This window comes from Danio aesculapii, chromosome 7 (genome assembly GCF_903798145.1).
Source record: "Danio aesculapii chromosome 7, fDanAes4.1, whole genome shotgun sequence".
Taxonomy (NCBI): domain Eukaryota; kingdom Metazoa; phylum Chordata; class Actinopteri; order Cypriniformes; family Danionidae; genus Danio; species Danio aesculapii.
In genome coordinates, this window is record NC_079441.1 from 6,825,399 (window position 1) to 6,848,275 (window position 22,877).

Here is a 22,877-nt window from a genome sequence, read left to right on the forward strand (position 1 = left end):
TTCTGTGACTGCCTCTGTGGTTTGTTAAGAGAATTTTAGGAAGGAAACAGCATCATGAAGTCCAAAGAACACACCAGACAGGTCAGGGAGAAATTTGGGGAGAAATTTAAAGCAGGGTTAGGCTATGAAAAGATTGTTCAGTCCATCATCCACAAATGGAAAGAGAATGGCACAACTGCAAACCTACTGAGACATGGTCATTCACCTAAACATACAGGCCGAACAAGGAGATGCAGACCATGGTGACTCTGGATGAACTGCAGAGATCTACAGCTCAGGTGGAGCAATTGGTCCATAAGACAACTGTCAATCGTGCACTGCACAAATCTGGGCTATATGAGTAGCAAGAAGAAAGCCATTGTTAGAAGTAAATCTCAAGAAGTCCCATTTGCTGTTTGCCAGAAGCCGCGTGAGTGACCCAGCAAAGGTGTGGAAGAAGATGCTCTGGTCAGATGAGACCAAAAATGAACTTTTTGGCCTAAATGCAAAACGGTGTGTATGGCGGAAACCTAACACTGCACATCACTCTGAACACACCATACCCACTGTCAAACATGGTGGTGTAAGCATCATGCTGAGGCTGCTTCTCTTTAGCAGGGACAGGGAAGCTGGTCAGAGTTGACGGGAAGATGGAAGGAGCCAAATAAAGGGCAATCTTGGAAGAAAACCTGTTGGAGTCTGCAAAAATCTCAAGACTGGGGCAAAGAATCACCTTCAGGGTTCCCACGGGTCCTTAAAAAGTCTTAAATTAAAATCCGGAATATTAAGGTCTTAAATTGTCTTAAATTGACCGTAAAGTGGCTGTTAGGTATTAAATGTTTAGCCGGTGTCCTTAATGATGATAGGGAAGAACAGTGAATCATCTAATAGTTGATCAATTTAGTATGTGTGAAACTGAAGAGAAATGACAGTCTCTGTGATTTATTAGCTTATTACGGTAACGTTAGGTCGGCTACAGACGCTTACGTCGGTCAGTGTTGCCAGGTTGGGCGGTTTTGAATGAATTTTTGCGTGTAAAAAAATGACATAGGCGGGTAGTGAAAATTTGAGCACGGTTTTGCAACGGCGTGCCCGCCAGCCTCGGTCTGCCCTCATACACCTGTTTTGATCTCCCAAAGATATGCCATAGCCCCTGTTCTTCGCATACATATGCTTAGAAGAGAGTAGAAATGCTTTTGATCTCCCTCCTCGACACGACAATGGTTTTCAGCGTTTTTTTGACGACTTTTAGGCTGGAAACAGTCAGCATTGCTGTCAGGCTATACACGAGTTCGGGCTTTTTAAAATCTGCCAATCAATATGTACTTGTCGGGCTCGGGTCCTATCGGGCCTAACTTTTATGTCCCGATTACAGCCCTGGTTCAGACGCCACCTCACAGTCAGCTATAACAGTTTTATTTCACCCCAGACACCCAAAAGGCAGGTACTGTGTGTTAGCCATACTGTGACGAGGCACAATTCATTTAAATCTAACGAGGACATTAATTGGAGTAGCCTATTCCAAAGAAATTATGAAATTTTGTGGTCTTAAATTATATTTGTTGAGGTCTTGAAAAGGTCTTAAAAAGCATTAAACTTTACTTTTAAAATGGTGCAAGAACCCTGACCTTCCAACAGGACAACGACCCTAAACATAAAGCCAAGGCTACAATGGAACGGTTTAAAATGAAACATTCATGTGTTGGAATGGCCCAGACAAAGTCCAGACCTAAATCCAATCGAGAATCTGTGGCAAGATCTGAAAACTGCCGTTCACAAACACTCTCCATCTAATCTGGCTCAGCTTGAAATGTTTTGCAAGGAAGAATGGGCAAAGATTTCAGTCTCTAGATGTGCAAAGCTGGTAGAGACATACCCCAAAAGATTTGCAGCTGTAATTGCAGCAAAAGGGAGTTCCACAAAGTATTGACTCAGGGGGGCTGAATACTTTTGCACACTGCACTTTTCAGTTTTTTGTTTGTAGAAATAAATTGAACTCATGTATAATATCTTTCTACTTCACATTTAATTGCCACTTTGTGTTGGTCTTTCACATGGCATTCCAGTAAAACATATTTAGGGTCATAATGTGAGAAAATGTGGAAAAGTTCAAAGGGTTTGAATACTTTTGCAAGCCACTGTATATAGGGCATGGTGGCTCAGTGGTTAGCACTGTCCCCTCACAGCAAGAAGGTTGCTGGTTCGAGTCCCAGCTGGTATTTCTGTGTGAAGTTTGCATGTTCTCCCAGTGTTGGCGTGGGTTTCCTCCGGGTGCTCCGGTTTCCAAACACATGTGCTAGAGGTGAATTGAATAGACTAAATTGGCCGTAGTGAATGAGTGAGTGTGTGAATGAGAGTGTATGGGTGTTTCCCAGTACTGTGTTGTGGCTGGAAGGGCATCCGCTGTGTAAAACATATGCTGGAATAGTTAGGGGTTCATTCCACTGTGGTGACCCTTGATAAATAAGGGACTAAGCCAAAGAAAAATGAATGAATGAAACGGAGTGTGATAAAAGCACAACAAATGTTCCAAAAAATTAGGTTGTTCCCATTTTTACAGAAGATCTGCTTGATCTGCAAGCTCAAGATACTGCTATGCTGTCAAATGTGTAATATTATTGTTAATAATTAATGTGTGGTGTTACTAAATCAGGTGCTGGTGCACTGCCGATCTGAATCCCAGGCAAAGACTGAGCTACTATTTTCTCTTAAACATGCTCCAATCATTTTTTGCCATGCACAAGAACTTTAGTGCCTCAATGTTTTTTAATTTAACTTTGGAATAAAAGAAATCGAAAATGACAGCAGGAAATAACATTATGACACAAGTATGCAGTTGGCAAACAGAGAGTATGTTTTGGACCCAACAACACTCATAAGATGGATTTTATTTACATTTGCCAAGTTTGTCCCAGTCCTTCTTTCCCACAGTATTTTTGACTGGTTTCATGTTCACTAGACTTGGGTGTTTAATTTAAGCTTTTTAAATGTTTCTGCTATGGCTGGGTGGTATGACTGTATATAGAGCTGAGTTAATCCTCCTGTGAACTGTTTTCTCTTTCAAAAATTTCCATATTTCAAATCATGTTTAACAGAGCAAAGATTTTTTTCACAGTATTTCCTGTAATACTTTTTCTTCTGGAGAAAGTCTTATTTTGGCTAGAAAAAAGCTTTTTAAACCATTTTAAGGTTAGTATTATTAGCTTCCTTAATTATTATTTTTTTCGATAGTCTACAGAACAAACCATCAATATACACTCACCGGCCACTTTTTTTAGGTACACCAGTCCAACTGTTTGTTTACGCAAATTTCTAATCAGCCAATCACAGGGCAGCAACTCGATGCATTTAGGCATGTAGACATGGTCAAGACGACCTGCTGCAGTTCAAACCGAGCATCAGAATGGGGAAGAAAGGTGATTTAAGTGACTTTAAACGTGGCATGGTTGTTGGTGCCAGACGGGTTGTTCTGAGTATTTCAGAAACTGCTGATCTACTGGGATTTTTACGCACAACCATCTCTAGGGTTTACAGAGAATGATCTGAAAAAGTGAAAATATCCAGTGAGCGGCAGTTCTGTGAGCGCAAATGCCTCGTTGATGCCAGAGGTCAGAGGAGAATGGCCAGACTGGTTCAAGCTGATAGAAAGGCAACAGTAACTCAAATAAGCACTCGTTACAACCGAGGTCTGCAGAAGAGCATCTCTGAACACACAACACATCCAACCTTGAGGCAGATGGGCTACAGCAGCAGAAAACCACACCAGGTGCCACTCCTGTCAGCTAAGAACAGGAAACCGAGGCTACAATTCACACATGCTCACCAAAATTGGACAATATAATTCAGGAAATTGGAAAATAATTCAGGTTTGCTAATAATTCTGACTTCAACTTTTTATATATATATATATATATATATCATGTTACATATTCATATTTTCAAATTAAACTTTTAATTTCCCATAACTTGAAATATATTGGACATCTGTTCATCTAAAGTCATATTCTGTCTACTGTATTTCTAAATTAAATTTAAACACAGTCGAATAAGATCAAGTCCTTTTCTTTTCCTAAATATTCAAGCTTTTTTATAATGCACTTCTGTACATTTTCTGGAATAACTACCTTTATAAAAAACATTATCGTGAAAGTTACTGCTAATTCATTCTCCTTCGGCTTAGTCCCCGAGTTATGAGCAAATGTATTTTATAGAATTCCCCAACAGAACATTTGTTTGGACTGTGGAGTAAACCGGAGCACCTGGAGGAAACCCATGCCAACACGGGGAGAACATGCAAACTCCACACAGAAATGCCAACTGACCCAGCTGAGACTGGATCAAGCGACCTTCTTGCTGTGAGGCGACAGTGCTAACCACTGAGCCACTGTGCCATCCCTATAAAAGATATCATTAGCAGTAAAATAAACCCTCTCATACCGTAAATAAAATGTTGGTCATACCGCCCAGCCCTAGTTTCAGCATTAAAAACAGGTAGTGCAAAAATAAACATGCAGGAGATGTTTAAAACTGGAATATTTATTTAAGCGTGTATAAATGTACTGTTGCAGGCTGTCTAGCACCTATATAGCACATCTATGCTAATTAAAGCAGCACCACTAAAAATATCAAACCTGAAAATCCCTGGCTATGCTCTTCTCTTTTAATAAAGCTGGTAATGAGAGCCTCAGGGTTCAGCTTCTCAGACTCAGATCAACCAGTCCTGAACTAAAGTGCAAGATCAATGCTAATTCCTCATTTGCAATGCATTTGTGCTGCAGGATCAGGGTGAGACAGTCTTCCAGAAAGCAGATATTTAGTTAGTACACTTTTTAAAAGGGCACCGATCATGCGAAAATCTACTTTTTGAAGAGCTGTTTGGACAGTGTGTAGTGGGGTACCGAAACTACACGAAAAGTACTTTATCGGTATCGGTGCTACATTATAAAAGACCGAAGTATCGATAAGCTCTGACGTTAATGGTTCTGCTATCGGTACTGGAGAATTATTGCTGAATAAACATTACTTACAGTAGCAAAACTAACTGACCAACCTTTTCTAATTTGCTTTCCTTTCCTCCGGGTGCTCCGGTTTCCCCCACAGTCCAAAAGACATGCGGTACAGGTGAATTGGGTAGGCTAAATTGTCCATAGTATTTGTGTGAATGAGTGTGTGTGGATGTTCCCAGAGATGGGTTGCGGCTGGAAGGGCATCTGCTGCGTAAAAAAATATGCTGGACAAGTTGGTGGTTCATTCCGCTGTGGCGACCCCGGATAAAATAAAGGGACTAAGCCGAAAAGAAAGGTGTATTTTTGGTGTATTTTACATCCTGTAAAAAGGTCAAAACTGGAGCCCTTTAAGGGTGGTTCGGTTCATTTGGTCCAGACCGAGGGCAACAAATGATGCATTGTAGCATTTCTCTGCTGTTTTGGGTTTAAAACACTGATTACTTTGGTCTGAACCAGTTGAAAAGAACCAAAATGCAGTCATGTGACAAAATCCACATCACTCATTGGCCAGATGTTATTGAACGCATTTCTTAAACTGCTTTTCGATTGGTCAGAATTAACATGCGGGAAAATACCAATGGAACTCCCGCTAGTAAACAAACCGGCAGACACAAAAAGACGCTGCACTGGCTGACTGTATCCCCTGCTCATGGTATACTATATAGTTTATAAGCATCACTTTAGACAAACTATGTATTTCGAGAATGAAGCGCTGCTGCGGCTGGAAAACAATGTTTTAATGCAATAATTGGTGAAGGCGTTAGGAGGACTGCTACATGGTTATCTTCTGGAAATATTACCAACGATCCATCAGGTAATGCCCCCCCCCCCTCTCTCTCTCTCTCTGTGTTTAAACTGTTGATAAAGCGCTGTCAACAAGTATTTTTCCTCCAAACCCTATAAGATTGGACAGCGTAACGGCCTACAGCAGCTGGATTAGTCCAAAAGGCGCAGGATCATGTTCTCACCACAAAAAAAACACTCCAGGATTCGTTTGAAAGCGTACCGAGATCACCTCTTCAAGTAGGTCTCGGTACGCTTTTTAGGTCCACTTTTGGTGCGCATTTGAGTGCGATTGCTACATTCACACCAGCCCAAACGAACCGCACCAAGAAGGAAAACGAACTGTAGTGCGATTCAACCAAACTAAATAATGCAGGTGTGAAAACACCCTAAAGGAGCACTATGTAAGTTTTCAACAATAAATGGTTTAAGCATTAATCGTTAGCACTCTGATGACTGAACATGTTTACATATTTTCTAACAAAATAAACCAATTAAAACCGGTTTGTGTAGTGAGGCTATTGTGTTCATGTTTAAATCGATCAGGTAAATATGTTAATCTGACAATGCAATGCAACCTCACAGCAGTTTGTAACTTTGATTTAGTGGCTAATTTGTAAGAATTTGCATAATCTCATTTGTACATTTTAGTACGATTTGCTCATCCTCCAATTGCGATTGGGTTTATGGGTGTGGTTTGGGGCCACGCCTCCTTGCAAAAATCTGATGAAAACATATGAAATGATGGGAATCTGTAAAAGACACATGAAATCCTACAGACCCGTTCACACTGCGGTCGCATTACAAAACATTAGATCTGTGTCTGATTTAATACTACATATGAAAGTGGCACAAATCTGAATTAAAAAGATCAGATTCCATGTTTGGGCTGTTCACACTGTCAAGACAAAAACAGACCCGAGTCATGTGGGCAAAAAAAATCAGCTTCAGGCCACATTTGCCTGCAGGGTGAACGTAGCCTTAGCCACTCTTCTGACAACACAAAAATTAGTTATGTTTTCTTGTAAGACCAGACAGGATCTGATGTTCAAGAAACATTTCAGATCATATTATAATGTTTGTGCAGCATGTTAGTTCTGATACATTTTGTTCAGGACAGAGAGGTCAAACGAACAACATTTATTTTAAATGCCAATCTATTGTAACATCAAATGGCTTTACTTTCATTTTAGTATCAAAACACACACACATCTGGACAAACAAAGCACAAAACCCACTGAAGTGAACATCAGATTTGGGGATTTGTCCTTCTATTTCACTCTAAAATCCTCTAATTCTGTTCAAAGCCTCTGCCAAAAAATGCTTTTAGTGCACTTTGAAGATAAGACTTTATCATATATACATGCTTTACTACTGAATCTAATCAGTTTAGATCAAATAACTTTAAAGATAACTTTGAATTCTTGGTGATCAACACATTCTGAAGTTTATTGGATTCTTCCACTTTTATCCATAGATCACACTGCATATGTTAAATATATGTATGCATTTCCCTGAATATCAAACCTATGACCTGTTTGGGCTACATTTAGGTAAGAGTGTGCAATATGTATGCGATAATATAATAATTCGGTCACACTTTAATTTGATGGTCTGTTTGTTTAATTTAAGCTACATAATTTGCTGAATTTAAGTAGACTGTTGGGGTTGGTGTAAGTTGACTTGCAAAGTTTCTTATATTCAGTTAAATGTCTGTTGAAGGAGCAGTACCAGCAGATATTAAGCAGACAGTCTACTAATACTCAAATGGACCATCAAAATAAAGTGTTACCAATAACTCATATTCATGGGAACTTATGTTATTGTGTACAGTACATCACCCACTTTGCAAAACCTTTGTGTCTTGAGAGTCTAAACGCATCGGCTGTGTGATGAGGCCTATTAGAATGCAGTAAAATTGAGACTACAATTCAAGTTATGCTAGCAAAATATTCCTGTATATGTTTGTTTTTATATTTCTAATATATGATATAGTCAAATAATATCACACAAGCAAGAATACAATCAATGCCCTTCTGGATATTGAGTCCAATGAGTCTTGAGATAAAAAAAGCAAGAAAAAAAAAGAAGATTTGTGTTTTCACAGCCAAACACAATAATTTAAGCAAATAAATGCCTTATGTTTTAAGAAAAAAAATATTAAAATATAATAATAAATCAGTCATTTTTAAGTAGCAAATATAAAAAAAGTCCCTGCATAATCTTGAGACTGGTACAATGTTCTCGAACATCAGCTTGTAAAAGGGATTGCAAACGTTTTATAGATTTAATACAGCGCTGCTTGGTCAACAAACAAGAAGTCAATAGAGCAAGTTACATTTTAGATGATGATAAATTTTTCAGGTCAAAAAAGCGAGCAGCATTAAATAAAAAAAAAAAACATGTATGCATCTCAAAACAAATATTCTCTTGAAGAATAATTACAATTTTGAACAAATGTTTCTTTGCTTCATTTGTCATGAATCAGTCAGTTTGAACGGATTCTTACATTAACACAGGTGTCGGCACCTACTAGCAGTTTTATTGCCATATTTATTTTTACATGACAGGCTATGACCAGGGCCAGACGGAACCTGCGGTTTCTTGCCATTTCTGCAGAGAATTCTGGTAAAAATCTGCGGATTTCTGCAGAATTATTATGGGAGTATCATAACTAAAACCTTAATATGTGAAATAAAAAGTAATATGTTTTTAACTTGTATTTAATGTTTACAACGTTTACCAAATAAAGTGGATCTACATGGATTTGCAAAGCAAGTCTCTCATATAATATATCTACTAAAAGACAGAAAATATGACTGTACAAACTAAATCAGATGAACATTTTCATATTAGTCAATAATATTACTGTAATTAATTTAAAAACTGAATAAATATAGATTTACACACATTTACTCAAGTAAATAAACAGAATTAATGATGGGCTAAAAATCTGCAGAAATCTGCACGCGAGCAGATTCCGTGTGGGTCTAGCCATAACACATATTATATAATCATAATGTAATACAATAATTATGTAAAAACTCACCTGATGTCAAAAAGCTGTATTATTTAGGGAATCATTTACAATCTTTAGGGCAAACAATGAAGGAACGTGGTTCAAGAGTTAACCATGGCAAATTCCAGTATATGTTTGTGTTTTTAAAGGTGCAGTAGGTGATTGTCTTCAGAAACATTTGTTGTTGTGCTGGTTGACAGTCACATTCCAATAGTAATGATTAAAGAAAATGATCTAAATGTATTTATATGTATTTTTATATTCTGAGTAAGGCATGAAACTAAAAAATTTTCATCCAATTAAATACTGTCAGGCCGATATTTACCATAATTCAGATAAGCAGCCCAAACTTTGTCAACAAATGGAGATTTGGACAACGGCACATCTCTGTTCACGCAGATCCACCATTAGCGTGTGCACACCTGCATGCGTGCTGCGCGTGGTAAAATCAAATGCAGAATCAAAACTTTTTAAAATCCTGAATTAATATTGGAGTTAGTTTTGCAGGCTGGAGGAAGGACGACACCATGGCGGAAGTATTAGTTTTAGACAGGTAATGTTCTGTTTTAACACTATTTTAGTCACGCAGAGCTGATGTAGATTGTGTTGTTATGAATGGGTTATATGCACAGAAGTGTTGTTCAGCCACTGAAATCTCCAGATGAAAGTTTGATGTGACTATTTTCAGTTTCATTAGGGACCTTTAACAGCATCGATAATGCAGATTTATATTTAGTTTATCAACAAAACATCAGTAAATAGCGCTATTCAGCGTTAGAGCCCTAGCCCGAGACGCACAGGCTGTAGCCTTGCCCTTGTCCATCAGCTCATTAAAATTTTTGGCCCGAGTCCGACCTGAAGGCCACTTTTTTTTTTTCCGCCAAAGAGCTTATACTGTTACAGCCATTAAAATAGACCAGATTTGTATTTAATAGAAAGTTTATGTTTCTTCGTTTAGTTGTTTATCAGAATATTTTATACAAATGTTCGATATCGATATCCAAGCGATATGTAGTCCACAGTGAGTTTTACTCTATTTAAGGCATCACTGGTGCACAGCACGCAATAGATCGCATTAACCTTTTTATTTTAAATTTTTTTTTCTAAAGCAGGCCCGAAGCCTGATATGCGTGCTAGCTATGATGTGAAAAAGCCCGGCCCTAGGGGCATAAAAAAAAAAAAAAAAAAAAAAAAGTCGGGCCCCGATGGGTGGAGCTGAAGTTGGTTTTATATTCACATTGGTTCATTTCTGAACAATGACATGCTGTGACGCGCTCCTGATATTGTTTACCGATACTCTAAATATTCGCTCTGAAATAGCATGCAAGTACGGCTTAGTAATATGTGTAATTCCTGCACGCCACCGGCCAACCTCTAACAACATTTCTAACTAGCGAATGACATGAACTAGTGGGTCGTCTGCTGTCATGTCGCGTAGCCCACGTTCGCAATTTCAGAAGGTGTGGCTTTGGACAGCAAGGGAGGGACTGTGTTTCAAAAATATGCTAACCGCTTAGCAGATCATCTACTGCACCTTTAAACTGACAAAATTCTGTATTGAACAAATGATTCTTTGATCCATTCCGTCACAAATCTGCTGTTTTGAACGAATTATAACGTTAACAGGTGTCGCCACCTACTGGCAGTTTTAATGCCGTATTTATTTTTCCATGACAGGCCATAAAAATATACTTTAATCAGAAAAATACTAGGTAAAATATAAGATATTCTAATTATTTTTTCAGATAATGTAAACAGCTGTATTTTTCAGTGAAGGAACGTGCTTCAAGAGTTTTTTTTTTAGATCACAAAATCATGAGAAATAAAAACAGTGGTAAATTGCAGCCATGATAAAATTGTGAGATTGCAGACATTAGTTACAGGCTGACAAATAACTGCCTTATCACACCTAACCATCGCATCGTGTGTTTAAAATAAAGTGTGTTAATCCAGGCTGTCACGTCGGCTCTGGAGACTCATCACTGAAATGAGCGGCTATAGACAGATGTACTGTAGATCACATCAGGGACTCTCTGGATCCCTGCGCCAAGAGTAAAAATAAATGACATTTTACATTCAGAGCATGTCTTGCGAGAGGAAAGAGAGCAATAATAACAAATAAAGGACCAAGGTGTTGCCAAGATGCTTCAGACTCAAAACTAATGCATTGATAAACATTACATTATTAATGCTAAAACAAAGATTTTGTCAACACATTTCTAAACATATTAGTTTTAAAAACTCATTTCTAATAATGATTTCTTTTATCTTTGCCATGATGACAGAAAATAATATTTGACCAGATATTTTACAAGACACTACAGGGCTCGACAATAAGGACTGCCCGATGGCCCTGTGCCAGCATGCAAGACGTTCGGGACAGTACACAGGCTGCAACTGTGTCAATTGTGTGCAAATACAGTCTTTCACAGCTAGACGTTTGTTACAGAACCTGTCTCGTTTGCCCAGTTAGCGCGGTTTGTTTGGCATATGTGAAACCTGCCATCGCTCTCAGATCCACACCAAATCAATCGGTCCGAGATCGCCTGAATGAGGTGGTCTCGGCTCGACTGAAACAAACTCGAGCGGATCGATTGTAGTGAGAAAGTAAAACGATCCAACGAATGAAGAACCAGGCTATCTCACAGTGTATTATGGTTTTGTAACAGTCATTTATATATGGCTATATGAAGAGAGAATTACGAGTAGGGCGGGAGGACATTCATGTCAAATACGAAAGTGAAAGCATGCTGAAATATTACAGAGTGCCGTTAATCTGTTAGGAAAATTGACAGAAATTACTATCTGATCATTTGTACATATTTTAATCTCATAATATTTTGTATTAGGCCAATTTAGTTCATTTCTGCACTGACACCTTGAAAAAAAGATCAACATTGACCTGCTTGTATTACCTAAGATATTATTATTATTATTATTATTATTATTATTATTATTATTATTGTTATTATCATCATTATTATAATTATTATTATTGTTATTATTATTATTATTATTATTATTATTGTTATTATTATTATTATTATTATTATTATTGTTATTGTTATTATTGTTATTATTCTATATTTTTTAATTAGATTTTTAGTTATTATTTTTTAATGTATTTATGTATTTATTTTATTTATTTACTTTTTTTTTCTAATTTAGTTGCATCAAATTTATAATTTTTTAAGTTGTCAGTTGTATTCAAAGAAAAGTTATGCTGAATAAAAAGTGTATGTACACAATTATGTTTGGCTTTTGACACATTATTTAAAATATGTGGCTAAGAAATAACCATTAACTTCTGTTTTTGGTGGGGCTAGTGAAAATTTGTCATGGCAAGTAAAAATCTGAATCACTAGAACAAATGATTAGTGTTGAACCCTGTTCTGATATTCAGCTTAAAGTGAGATTTAAAGGCTTAACTAGGTTAATTAGGCAGGATAGGGTAATTAGGCAAGTTATTGTATAACAGTGGTTTATTCGGTAGACAATCAAAATAACAAACATTGCTTAAGGGGGCTAATAATATTGACCTTAAAATGGATTTTAAAAAATTTTAAACTGCTTTTATTCTAGCTGAAATAAAACCAATAAGACTTTCTCCAGAAGAAAAAAATATTATCGGAAATACTGTGAAAAATTTCTGAATCTGTTAAACATCATTTGGGAAATATTTGAGAAAAAAAAAAAAAAAAAAAAAAAAAAAAAAAAAAAAAAAAAGTGCTAATAATTTTGACGTCAACTGTATATATCATGAAAATCTAAATGTCCCCTTCTTTGGGTTATAATTGAATATATAATTGGAATATAATTGGGTTATAATTGTTTGCATATACAAACAGACCTGGGTCATAATGGCTTATTTGTTTTGATGCCATATTAGCAGCATTGGCTATATTCATTGCAAGACTTGTACTAAATAGTGAATATATTGACCTTATTCTTCGATGCAGAAGTGCGCTCGTTTTTGCGATTGTTTTATTTTGATTCAGCTGCCTAAAGGAGAAATGACTAGGAATAATAAACTGGTCAAACTACTTACTCCACAAACAAGTGTTTGCATGACTATACAGACAAAGCAGAATAATATAATAAGAAAATATCAGTTGGCAACACCAAGCAGCAGAACGAGCTGTTTTTAACGACTAAAAACGAATGGAAGTGAATGAGACCGGGAGTCTCGAGCCAAAATGATTCAAATGGCTGCGCCCGCTCGTACGCGGAGAATAAGGTGAATAGCTTACAATCATAACAATATAGAATTTTCTAATCATTCATTTATTCATTTTCCTTTGGCTTAGTCCCTTATTTATCAGGGGTCACCACAGCGGAATGAAACACCAACTATTTTGGCATATATTTTACACAGCGCATGCCCTTCCAGCTGCAACCCAGTACTGGGAAACATCCATACACTCACACTCATACACTACATCTAATTTTGTAAATCTAATTCACCTATAGCGCATGAATTTGGACTGTGGGGGAAACCGGAGCATCCGGAGGAAACCCACACCAACACAGGGAGAACATCCACACAGAAATGCCAACTGACCGAGCTGGGACTCAAACCAGCGACCTTCTTGCTATAAGGCGACAGTGTTACCACTGAGCCACCGTGTCACCCAGTAATTATTTATTTAATAAGTGTATGTATAGTTTTGTACTATGATTTTAAAGATTAGACTTATTTTCTTGTAAAGCATTTGCTGACATAACATACATGTGTCTAATATTGATGAAGTATGTGATGAATGCGGAGGGTGAATGGTGAACCTGTCTGCCTGCAGCTGTAGGTCATCATGTGGCATGGTGGTAAAATTACACATAACATAATGCACGCTGAAACAGGAACACATTTGTGGCAGGAGTGACCACATCATTGGCCTCATTACAGAGGTCATGAGAGTCCAACTGTTTGGCCGATGTGGAGCACTATATAAACACTTACACATGATGAATAAACCTGCCAACCAGAGCTCTACATGACCAACACACAGGCATCTGGACACAAATACTGGAACAGAGATGGGAAACATAGGGCTGCACGATATTGATCAAATTTGATATTGCAATTATGTACTCATATTGCAATATTTATTGCAGAATAATACAGTTTGACATGGTTTTCTGCAGAGTCTAACAGTATTTAGGGAAGTTAGTGAATAATCACTTTGCTTAATAAACTACTTTGCTTTGTCTCGTTTTTACTAGGCCTGTCCCAGTAATCAATATATGGACTGAATCACACAACATAGTCATGACCTCAATCATTTTTGGTGATGAAATATATATCGCCCATACATAAAAACCATTTCTGCAACACTTTAGCTGATTGTGCAACATCTCTATCTCTGGAGGTGTCAGTATGGTTACAAACACTGTAGTATAGTATAGTAAATGACTATAGTATATGTTCATGTGAGTGTCTGACAGCTGAAAATAGATCTGGCAGCAGATATCGCAGCCTCGGTTACTCTTTACCTTGCGCTTTTGTGTTAACATTTAATATAATTTATTTAGGATATGCGTTTTCACATTCTGATACCAATGCCTGATTATTAAACTTAAAATGGCTAGAATTAAATGAAATTTGATGCGCTCTTTGAGTGTATAAGAGTGTATGTGCATCGTGATGACATTATATTGTCATTCTGGACCACATTCTGTGGTATAAAATGGTCTTAAAATGACAATATCGCAATATATTTTGGTGCAATATAAATCACACAATAAAAAATAGATAACGTGACAGGTCTAGTTTCTAATCCAAATATCACATTTTTAGATCAAGTAATAATATTGTCTTGCTTTTACCTTCAGCAGAAATATGTCAAAATTAAGAGTTTTTTCTTAAAACAAGCTAAAATTTCTGCCAATGGGGCAAGTAAAATAATTGACACGCATATATATATATATATATATATATATATATATATATATATATATATATATATATATATATATATATATATATATATATATATATATATATATATATATATATATATATATATATATACACACATATATACACATATATATATATACACATATATGCACCTATATACACATATATACATACATACAGTTGAAGTCAGATTTATGAGCCCCTCTGTTTATTTTTTTTTCCCCAATTTATTTTTAATGGAGAGCAGATTTTTTTCAGCACATTTCTAAACATAATAGTTTTTATAACTCGTCACTAATAACGGATTTATTTTATCTTTGCCATGATGACAGTAAATAATATTTGTTGAAGGCAAATTATTTATTTTTCATTGGGTCAAGTGATAAAATTTAGATGTTAACCATTACCCTAATTTCTTTTTTAATTGGATGAATGAAAGCGTTTTTACAGTGAATGACTAATTACCTTGCCTAATTAACCCAATTAAGCCTTTAAATATCACTTTAAGATGAATATTAGTATCTTGAAAAATATCCAGTCAAATTTTATTTATCAAAATTTTATTTATCAAAAATAAAAGTCAGTCATTTGAAATGAGTTATTAAAACTATTATGTTTAGAAATGTGCTGAAAAAATCTTCTTTCTGATAAATAGAAATTGGGAGAAAAATATACAGGGGGGCGAATAATTCAGGAGGGCTAATAATTCTGACTTAAACTGTACATATGCAAGAAAAGTCTATCAGAACCTCAGTTTAATGCAGAGGTTTACGTCACATTTACAGCACAAAATCTGTCCGCCCATGAACAATTCTTCTTTCTTATTTCCTGAGATGAATAGAAATATAACGGATAACCTTCAGCAGGTATTATAGACCTCACTGAACTCATTTGAAAATAAAATGTAGCTGTTCTTTACTGCAACTGAAACAGTAACGTCTGGCAGGAACCAGAGATCGACAGTCTCTCTATTAAATGAATGAAACGAATGCCCACCGGTGCAGCATTTTATGAAGCTCATCTAAAACTTCCCACAGTAACCATGGCAACAACGACAAATCTGGCCCCCGAGAGCCCTCCGATGGAAAGGAACATTTACAAAAAAGCTGTTCTGGGGTCAGTTTGTGTTTTAAGGTGAACACTACAAGAGAAAACAGTGTTTTTCATGCACAATTTGGGGGTTTTATGGCTTTTTCAACATCTAGAATACAAATGTGTGTGTTTTTTTGTTGCACTTTATTTATTATCAATTTTTATGTTTTATTCCAAAGATCATTTGCACAAATTTCTCCATTTACAAACAACAAACTTTACATTTTATTATTATCTATAAAATATCTCTATTCCAATGCTTTTTAAAGAGGAATATGTACATACAGTTGAGGATAAATCTACTAGCTATTAAAAAGGCAACTAGGCTATAAATCTAGCTATTAACTAGGCAAGCTTGGATAATTTAACTAGGCAAGTCATTGGACAAAGTCGTTTGTTCTGTAGACAATTGAAAATAGTTTGCATCTTTGGATCAGTCAAGTCCATAAATATTGGGACATGGACACAATTCTTACATCTTTGGCTCTATACACAAACACAGTGGATTTCAAATAAAACTAACTTTAACTGCAGACTGTCAGCTTTAATCTGAGGGTATTTATATCCAAATCAGGTGAACGGTGTAGGAATTACAACAGTTTGCATATGTGCCTCCCACTTGTTAAGGGACCAAAAGTAATGGGACAATTGGCTTTTCAGGTGTTCCATGGCCAGGTGTGGATTATTTCCTCATTATCCTAATAACAATGAGCAGATAAAAGGTCCAGAGGTCATTTCAAGTGTGCTATTTGCATTTAGAATCTGTTACTGTCAACTCCCAAGATAAGATCCAAAGAGCTGTTGCTATCAGTCAAGCAAGCCATCATTAGGCTGAAAAAAAAAACATCAGTGATATAGCAAAAACATTTAGGCATGCCCAAAACAACTGTTTGCAACAAACTTAAAAAAAGAAGGAACGCACCAGCGAGCTCAGCAACACCAAAAGACCCGGAAGACCACGGAAAATAATTGTGATGGATGACCAAAGAATTCTTTCCCTGGTGAAGAAAACACCCTTCACAACAGCTGGCCAGATTAAGAACACTCTCCAGGAGGTAGGTGTATATGTGTCAGAGTCAACAATCAAGAGAAGACTACACCAGAGTGAATACAGAGGGTTCACCACAAGATGTAAACCATTGGTGAGCCTCAAAAACAGGAAGGCCAGATTAGAGTTTCCTACACAACATCTTAAAAAGCCTTCACAGTTCTGGAACTGTGATCAAGATTAACTTGTACCAGAGTGATGGGAAGAGAAGAGTATAGAGAAGGAAAGAAACTGCTCACGATCCTAAGCAGTGAAGCATGGTAGTGATAGTGTCATGGAGTGGGCATGTATGGCTGTCAATGGAACTGGTTCTCTTGTATTTATTGATTATGTGACTGCTGTCAAAAGCAACAGGATGAATTCTGAAGTGTTTCAGGCAATATTTTCTGCTCACATCAAGCCAATTACTTCGAAACTCATTGGTTGGTGCTGCACAGGGCAGATGGAGAATGACCCAAAGCATACTGCAAAGCAACCTCAGAGTTTTTGAAGGGAAAGTAGTCGAATGTTATGCAATAGCCAAGTCAATCACCTGATCTGAATCTGATTGAGCATGCATTTCACTTGCTGGAGGGAAAATGCCCCAAGAACAAGCAGGAACTGAAGACAGTTGCAGATTCCTGGCAGAGCATCACTAAGGATGGAAACCCAACATCTGGTGATGACTATGCATTCCAATCTTCAGGCAACAAAGTATTAAAAAGTGAAAGTCGGATTTATGATTATTATTCTGTTCCATTACATTTGGTCCCTTAACAAGTGGGAGGCACATATGCAAACTGTTGTAATTCCTACAGCCTTCCCCTGATTTGGATGTAAATACCATCACATTAAAGCTGAAAGTCTGCAGTTAAAGCACATCTTGCTCATTTCATTTCAAGTCTATTCTATTGGTGTATAGAGTCAAGTATGTTAGAACTGTGTCGATGTTCACATATTTATGGGCCTGACAGTAGCTATCGACTTGCATGTAAGAAACAAAAATACTATGAAAGTCAATGGCTATTTTTCCAGCATCTTCCTCCATATTGAACAAAAGACAGGGTTGCAAGAATGACTGAATGATGACAGAATTTCCAATTGTGGATGAATCATCCCTACTTAACTATTACACAATGAAAACCCTCAAACAGACTGGGACTGGAGGATACTTTGTGAATGTTTATCCTGAAGAAACTGTAGATGATCTGGCAACCCAGATCATGACAGCAGACCTTCATCCAGCATGAAACTTTATCGCATCCGTCAACAAACCAAACGGAGGCCATCTTTGTGTCTCCAGACAATACTGAGAGCGGGATTGATTGCCACAATAGATGCTGGAAAGACAGCCGACAGACGGTGTCTTTTGGGTATTTTTATTTTTTTAATTCCCACCGGCTCTGAAAAAGCTTGATGCACAGTTGTGAAAACAGACGCAAGCTCTCCTCGCACATTTCCTGATAATCAGAAACAGCCCACATGTTCTGCAACTGCTGAGTCACCACCAGCCGAGCAAGAATTCATTATTGTTTTAGCTTTATTAAAATCTCTCTCGAGGTCTCATTCCTGAGAGTGAAAAATCAGCAGGTCGTCGAATAACTCGCCATAAGCAGATTGACATTTTTCACAAAAAGCCGTTTAAAAGTCAGCATGGTGGGATTATTATGAACAAAACACATTTGAGTTGCCAGATTTCCTTCCAAAAAAGCTTCTTAATACTGAAGCTTATATGTTTGGAGATTTGTTTTTATTGTTTATTTTATTGTTACTTTTTTTATTAATAAATCAAAAATTCAGTAAGATCATATTGTTAAATAGGAATACAATTTAAAAGTACCATTTTAACATTGGAATAGTTTTTTTCTCATTTATTTTAATGGCATTTAAAATCTACATGAACCGGAAGCTGTAACCAATTTGGGGTTTCTTTTCGTATTTTGACGCGTTTTCAACGTGGCTTTAGATGTGATATATTCACATAAAGAGTTAACCGGATACAGTACAAGCCGTGTGGAACGATTACAAGTACAAAAAAAACACACAATACAATACATATTTTGCATGCTAGAGAAAACAAGGAGGCAACTATTTAAATCACACTTACACTTGTGAAACGGAGGAAGAAACTGATCCATGAACTGTGTACTGATAAAGTTCAGGTCAAGCTCTGAGAGAGTCCCATACATCAGTCATTTCTGATCATTCCTTTAACAAACAGCAGATGAATCCCCCTTTGCAGGGTAGATTATTGCATTAATCACCAGAACGTTCACTCATTATTGTTCATCAAGATCAGTCCTATACACACACCTGCACTCTGCTAGTGTTTGAAGAGAAAGGTGCGTTCACGTTTTACTGGATCCAGCACTTCATATTTGGTATTGTTTAGTGTTGACGTCAATACAAACAGGCAAAAGATCTAGACGAACAACGGATCGTTTAAACAAATCTTTTATCTAAAAATAGATATTTTTAAACATGGTGCACTTTCAGATTTAACCCTCAGCTGGATGTTTTCATTCACTTAGAGCTGTGTTGCACACTGCATGGAAGGTCAATTTCAAAAACTCATAATAGGGGCTCTTTAAATATTATCTTTGTTTTCCTGTGATGCAAAGCTCTCATTATTTCCAGGCTTTGGTGTCAGATTATGAAGTCACTTTAAAATGATCATTATATTGAAAACAGCGCTAAGATTTTTGATGAAAGTCTCTGATGATTAGAAAGTTTAACAGGACAATATTCATACAAATTATGAATTTTTGTTACAATATAAAAGTCTTTACTCTCACTTCTCAGATGGATGGATGGATGGATGGATGGATGGATGGATGGATGGATGGATGGATGGATGGATGGATGGATGGATGGATGGATGGATGGATGGATGGATGGATGGATGGATGGATGGATGGATGGATGGATGGATGATGGATGGATGGATGGATGGATGGATGGATGGATGGATGGATGGATGGATGGATGGATGGATGGATGGATGGATGGATGGATGGATGGATGGATAGAGTTTGTTGCAATTCTAAATCGCCCATGTCTTGTTCATTACAATGCTATGTGTGATTTGATTGGACAGGAATTACAGGACTGGGTTTTCTAATCCCCATAGACGAGAATAAATAAAGTAGTGACTGCAGGTTGAAGGAAAGTAGTGGAGTAAAAGTACAGATACAGCACTAAAAATGTACTCAAGGGAAAGTAAAAGTGCACACTTTTAAAACAACTTTGTAAATAACAATTACAGAGAAAAACTACTCAATTACAGCCATTTGAGTATTTGTAATTTGTTACTTTACACCACTGCTTTTACGGTGTTGAGATTCCCTCTCTTTATCAGTGATGAGAGTCATATAAATAACATTAAACACATCATCCTTCCGCTGCTTTCTGTTTTCGATTATTGGTTCAGAATAACAGTGTAAGCTTTAAGCCTTACAGCAGCATTTATTAATCATAGTTCAACATTTAATAATGCATTATTAAAATAGTAATCCATGCTTGTTAACATTAGCCAATACACTGTGAGTTAGCATGAATTAACAATAAACAACTTTATTTTCATAAACTAACGTTAACAAACATGAATAAATACTGTAATAAATGTATTGTTTATTGTTTGATCATGTTAGTAAATGCATTAACTGACATTAACCAATACAACCTTATTGTAAAGTGTTACCAACACAGCTAATAATTAAAGATAATGTTGATTTCTGAAATCTGCAGTAGTATGTATGTAAAAAAATGAAAGAGGAAGCCAGTTTTTACACTGAAAAAGCAAAAGCAAATGCTCATCGGGTTTTTTTTCCTTTACTTTTTTCAATTAGTAAAGTTTGTTCCTCCATTGTCCCCACTGGCTTGCTTGGTTTGGGACTTGTAGAGCTGCGCATCGATGGATTTACTCTTCAGTGTTTGGACTTTCAGCAGTGAATATTAAAACACACTGAACTAAACTGAACTGAACTTCAACTCTGAAAACTGAACTGACACGGTTTCAATTTACTACAATTTCTATGTTCAGCAGCTTTGACACAATCTACATTGTAAAAGCTCTATAGAAATAAAGATGAATTGAATCATATCTGAATTCTGGTCAATCTGACAAACTGAATGGCTGTACTTTCTTCGTCAGCTGAGGAAGTTTAACCTCCCAAAGGAGCTGCTGAAACAGTTCTACACCTCCATCATTGAATCAGTCATCTGCACATCAATAACTGTCTGGTTTAGCTCAGCTACTAAATACGACCTCCAAAGACTACGTCGGACTGCTGAGCGAATCACTGGTACAACCCTTCCTACTCCACAAGAACTGTACTTATCCAGAGCGAGCAGGAGGGCTGCCAAATCACTCTGGACCCCTCACACCCAGCACACTGGCTCTTTGAACTTTTACCTTCTGGTCGACGCTACAGAGCTCTGCGCACCAGAACAGCCCGACACAGAAACAGTTTCTTCCCTCAGGCAATCCATCTCATGAACACTTGATGATAATAATTGCAGAACCAACATCACTACTTGCCATACACTTATTTAACAACACACTTTACATGCTAATTTGCACATAACAGCTGCATATATAACGTTGTATATAGTAATAAACATGTACATACACTTGTCAATCTGTATATTTGCACTCACTACTATTATTTTTTTTAAATATATTTATTATCTGTTTTTTGTCCCGTCTCTGTTGTCCTGTTGCACTGTAGAAGCTCTGTCACCAAAACAAATTCCTCGTATGTGTGAACATACCTGGCAATAAAGCTCTTTCTGAATCTGAATGCATTGTAAAACTGAAGCTCATTAGTGATGGTGGAAAAGAGAATGGTGTACCTTTCTTAGCAGTGGCCATTCTGGTAACGCTCAGGAGCAAACTGAGGAAAAGCGTCTGTTACGGCCTCATGGTAGATCTCATCTGACCTCAAAACAACCCTGAGAGAGACAGAATGAAGGAAAAAAAAACAACACAAAAGAGGAATCAATAAGCAGAAGCTGAACTTTGAGAAGCACACAGAGCCATGATACAGCAAACAAGATGATTAACCCTATTGTGAAACTTTCTTCTTCAAATATTTCCCAAGTGATGTTTAGCAGAGCAAGGAAGACGTTCACTGCACGATATTGGAAATCGGACATTGTGATGTTTTGTTTTTCTGCGATATACATTGTGAAAAATTATCGGATGACTTAAATAGCTCTTAGTGAAATCATGCAGATCATGGCTGCTTGTCTTTGTAAATAGTTTGTAAATACTGTAGATCAGGGATGCCCAAAGTATTTCCTACGAAGTCCCAAAAATAAAACTTGACTGAGGGTCGTAGGCCGAAAGTAAATTTTGCATTGTTTACAGACTAGACAAACTGCCTTGCGATTGATTTCGGTAATCAAAAAATCATCTTGCCTGTCTTTTTTGATCTTTCTCTTGTCTGTGTGCCACTGTCTTGATTAGTCCATCTTGTCTGTTAACATGTTGACTTTAGCCCCTTTCACACAGCGATACCAGTAAATATCCGGAAAAGTTCCGGAACGACTTTACCGGTAAATTCAAAAAAAGTGCTGATCACACAGGCAAGACATTCCGGAATTTTTCCCGGAAAAGACAGTTCTCACATGCATTCCAAAATACCGGTAAATTCTGACATCATCAACCAGAAATGAGCTCTAAACGGCAGCGCTTGTGTTTGTAAACATTTGACTACATTACAAACTCTGTGGATGGAAAAGTATTATGAACAATTTCGATGAAAGCATATGGAGGAACACTTTTACATGTCGAGATGTACGTAATATGTGCGCACACCCGTCAAGCAACTGAAGCAGAGCTTGAGAGTAAACAAACAGTAGTTTATCATTAGCATTTTATCGATAATTATTTACACAGTTGGCATTAAGAAGGAACATAGACACGTTATCTGACTAACATCTAGCAGCTAAATGTGTCTGGACAAATATTCAAAGGCTTTTGTTTTCATAAACAGCGCGAATGTGAATGCGTCTGAATGTTCTAATTGGCTGGAGTAGGTGCCACGTCAG

At 36.9% G+C, this 22,877-nt stretch overlaps 1 protein-coding gene across 1 annotated transcript in view; it reads right to left on the reverse strand.

The window, feature by feature from the left end:
• The window catches only part of LOC130232702 (adipose secreted signaling protein), a 63,081-nt gene that overhangs the window by 24,860 nt on the left and 15,344 nt on the right, over positions 1–22,877 (reverse strand). Inside the window, exon 2 of the mRNA XM_056462678.1 lies at positions 21,678–21,776. Within this exon, the coding sequence (XP_056318653.1) occupies positions 21,678–21,696 (19 nt within the window). The 5' untranslated portion in view covers positions 21,697–21,776. The remainder of the gene's footprint in view (positions 1–21,677; positions 21,777–22,877) is intronic.